General features: G+C 34.2%; 1 protein-coding gene across 1 annotated transcript; it reads left to right on the top strand.

The window, feature by feature from the left end:
* Positions 1-252: 252 nt before the first annotated feature.
* On the top strand, positions 253-1,365 carry LOC116005802. Its single transcript, XM_031246041.1, has one exon. The coding sequence runs from the start codon at positions 253-255 to the stop codon at positions 1,363-1,365; it is 1,113 nt and encodes a 370-aa protein (XP_031101901.1).
* Positions 1,366-4,673: the final 3,308 nt, after the last annotated feature.

Genomic DNA, 4,673 nt, shown 5'->3' with positions numbered 1-4,673 from the left:
TCTAAGAGAAAACAACCAGCTGCTGAACAAACCATCCCTCAGGAAACCACTGGAAGTAAGAAGAGAAAGAAGAACATTCAAGCTCAACAACCTGAAAGCCAGCCAGACGTATTTGCTGTTGCACCTCTTGAAGTGATCACTCCTCAATTCATATCTGATGAGTATGCAGCAAGATGGGAATCCATAAACAAAAGGAAGATTTTGAGTGAGAGATATCTTGATGTTGAAAAGTTCAAATCCTAGTGCCAACTCATGCAAGTATCTGAAAAGTTGAATCTTGTCAAGTCAGTGACAACTCAGAGGAGCTACCGACCTATTGCTATAAAGGAGTTTTATGCAAACCTAATGAAGAGCATCAAGGAGGCTGGATCACAACTATATGGGCGTGTCTGGCTGAGAGGAAATGAATACAATTTCGATACTCGCACTATCAACCTATATCTGGGCATTGATGCAAGTGATATTGAGGATCCAATTATATGGGCGAACACCATCACAAAGGTCATTACTAGAGGAACTTATAGCTATTGGCCTGCTGAAACCAACATGCTGCCTGCCAAATCACTGACAACAAAGTATGCAATTCTGCACAAATTAGCCATGACAAATTGGATGCCAAATGAACGTAGAGGAGGATTGAACTTGCTCATGGCCACCTTGATCTACAAAATAGGAAAAGGTATTCCCATTGACTTAGGTGATATAATCTTCAAACATGTGGCATCTTTCAGAAAACCAGAGTCAAAGGAAAGCAAAGTGAAGCTACCTTTTCCCTGCACAATTTATGGAGTACTGCGCACACAAGGATTCAAACCTGAGCAGAATGAACCTATCGAATCCCCTCAAGTTAGAATGATTGATGCCCGACTCAAACAAGGAACTCATGTGCTTGACATCTTTCCAGAACATGCAAGTAGCTCAGCCCCAGCCTTGAACCTTGACGTCCCTTTCACCAGCAAACTCACAGCCCAGCACCTTGATAGAAGCATCAAAGATCTCAACACGATCATACAGATACTTGTTGAAAAGAGAACAGTTGAGATGCAATTGCGTGAACAATTGAGGTTGAGAGATCAAGAGATGACTGCTACTACTGCTGAACCACCTACTGATCCTTCCATGGCAAGTGATGAACAGACTACTGAAAACCCACCAGAAGGTGATTCCACCATGAACCGCCAGGAGGATGAGTCCTCAGAATCTGGCAATAGGGGGAGTAGTAACAACCTTTCTAAGCATTGGTTACCGTTAATTGGTTATTACTTGGTTAAACCATTACTTGGTTATTACTTGGTTACTTTTGGTTACATTTTTTTGAAGACCCCCAGATCTGCTAAGAAGATTTTGTATTTTAGAAATTTGTAATAGGGTCTCATGTGTTAGCTTATTTTGCTTTGTGCTGATGATATAATCATCTTCAAGTTCAAATTATTTTTGGGACTATGTTATTTGAATGAACGCTGTTTTTAACTATCTCTGATGCTTTTAAAAGATTGTTGTGAATTGCCAAGAAACTTGCTACAAAGGGGAGATTGTTAATAAAATTACTAAGTGAAAACTGTTTTGAAACTCCCTGAGTTGTACCAAGCTCTTGTGACAATTCTGTTAGTTCAGCAGATAGTTCAAAAACAGGTTCTCTGTTAGTGTTCTAGGTTTATAATAGTTTAGTTCAGTAAACAGTTCAGAAGACTCAAAAGACTTTGAAGACTTTGAAGACAGCTCACTGAACAAGACACTGTACAAATGCAAGGAAGAGGATCAGAGTTAGTTACGGAAACTCCAACGACTTACCAGAATCAGAGCAAGATATATATGAGATAAATCCCTTGTGATCGGGCTGAGTGAATACACACTGAAGATCTGAAACGTAAAAATCCATTTTGGTGATTGCAAGAAATCTTGACAAAGCTTACCTTTGATTCAAGATACATCTTCTCGGTGAAGTAAATTGGGCAAGCATTCACTCTGAACGCCATCCATCCGTGCAATCATTGAGGGGGAGCCTCAATTCATGAAGATCGGGAGATCAAGTTCTTGTCAACTCTTCAAGGTTGAACTCTAGAATGGAGACTATGATGATTTTCTAGAGTTACCGTGTGATTCTCAACTGTAAATTGGTGGTACATTTCACAGTGTTGATCAATGAAGAGTTGGGCAATCAGAGTGATGCCCCCCAGACGTAGGAATTGAGATTCCGAACTGGATTACCAATTTCTGGTGTTCTTACTGCTTTAATGTTTGCTTGTTCTTGATTGCCTTTTTAAATACTCACTGTTCTTATCCTTGCACTAGTCCAGTAAGTAGTTAAGGGTCCTCTAATAAATCCAGCAATTGGGTTTAATCATTAGGAGACTCTTTCAATCTCTTAGACCTTGATTATGGCAGTCTAAGAATTTCAAACTTCAAAGTTTTTCGACGATTATTATATGAGATTGTGCATTAAGGTGGAGCATCACGTAACTTATGTACACACCAGAATGGTTTAGCTCCTTAAATAAGTATAAATTATTTTTCAAAACTCCAATGTGTCGGATACTTATTGTGGAAATGCAGTCTTCATGCTGCTACGTTAATTCTAAAATTTTGACACACCGCATATCCTTATCCATCCTTATATCTAATACGTGGTCTTCAAATAAACATTTCCCAAATCTGCGATTTTATTCTTATGAATGCAGTCTAATCTATTACATAACCACCATAGTATACCTCTAAATCTTCATTTGTTATCTCAAATATTGCCCCTCCGAGAGACACAATGGATACACTGACTGCATGAAGATCGGTTCACGGCATTAGGGGGAGATATGATCAAATTGAAATGGAATGCCGTGAAATTTCATCACAAGATGAAATGATTTTCAAAAATTAAAACTGCGTTTCAATTAGACTGAATTGGATGTTCAGAAAGATATCAAACATCTCTACCAAATAAATCTATTTCATAAAAATAGTGACTAGGTCCCATACACATTCCCCAAATCGGACCATATATATGTATATCAATACTCCTTGACACCAGAAGTGAAGGAGATTCATTATATAAGAATCCACAACAACTAGATCTAGTAAAGAAGAGTTTTTTTCCAAAATGGTCCCTCGACTATTGCTCATTCTCAATTTTGCATTTCGACTTTCAATTGCACCTAATGTGGTCCCTCGACTTTCAAAAACTCACCCAATTTGGTCCTCCGTTACATATTCTATCAAATCAGTGTTAAAATGGAGGGTATTTTCGTCCATTTACCTATTGTTAGCCTAATAAACATTGAAAATAGTTGAGGGACCATTTTGAGAATAGTCAGGGACCATTTTGGGAAAAACTATTTTATTTATTTCATTTTTGTTTATTTCCATTTTTTAGACTCTATAATTTAGAATTTCTATACATTTTTTTCTTACAAATATAAATAGTGAAAATCGCTCAATCCAACCTCAAAATTTTTAACTTTCTTTACAGACTTTTCCTCTAAATATACAAACTATTCCTATGAAGTTTTACAATAAGTTCCATAAATTTCATTTTTTTTTATGTTCATAGACAATCAATCACTATGTATCACATTAAATATTACTTTTACCATTAAAAATAATATTTTTTTTCAAGGGTAGACACCCAAAGAGTGTAAAATGTAGGGAAAATATTGGACCGAAAGGTAAATTTTTCTAGTAAACTTCTCAGGTGAGCCGAAAAGTAAAATCTCGTCAATGTTTCTTGCAATATTTTCTGTATTTGATTTCGAAGTAATTATTAAATTTTATATTAATTTACATTATTTAAGATATTGTATGACATCTTTTATATGTTTTCCTCTTCTTATTTTTTTTATTAAGGTAAGTATAATTTATTTTGTAATGTGGACACATTATTTTTAATAATTTTGATTTAATTAAATTATACCTTAATTATAAAAATCCTACCTAATAATTTTAGTATATTACACGAGACACAATAATTATTATAAATAATGTTTAATAATTTTCAATTTGTATTCAATAATAAAATTTATAGTTAATTTTTAAGTCAATCATAAAATCTTTTGTGCTGTGGGCACATTATTTTTAATTATTTGAGTTTAATAATATTATATCTTATTTATAAAAAAAATCCAAAGTAATATATTTAGTACTACAGATGTGACTAAGAATTATTTTAATCGGTGCTTGAAATTGAGTATTTATAAAATTTACGAAACTTATTGTAAATCTGCATAGGAATAGTTTGTATATTTAGATAGAGGGAAAAAGTCTGTAAAAAAGTTAAAATTTTTTAGAATGGATTGCATGATTTTAACTATTTATATTTGTAAGAAAAAAATGTATAGAAATTCTAATTTTATAGAGTCTAAAAAATGAAAATAAACAAAAATGAAATAAATAAAATAGCTTTTCCCAAAATGGTCCCTTGACTATTCTCAAAATGGTCTCTCAACTATTTCTCAAGGTTTATTAGGCTAACAATAGATAAATGGACGAAAACGCCCTTCATTTTAACACTGATTTGACGGAATATGTAACGGAGGACCAAATTGGGTGAGTTTTTGAAGTCGAGAGACCACATTAGGTGCAATTGAAAGTCGAAATGCAAAATTGAGAATGAGGAATAGTCGAGGGACTATTTTGGGAAAAAACTCTAGTAAAGAATTATGTCACTCTTTGAAAAATCTTAAAAG

Source organism: Ipomoea triloba, chromosome 15 (assembly GCF_003576645.1).
Source record: "Ipomoea triloba cultivar NCNSP0323 chromosome 15, ASM357664v1".
NCBI classification, from domain to species: domain Eukaryota; kingdom Viridiplantae; phylum Streptophyta; class Magnoliopsida; order Solanales; family Convolvulaceae; genus Ipomoea; species Ipomoea triloba.
This window is presented reverse-complemented; position numbering and strand designations above follow the sequence as displayed.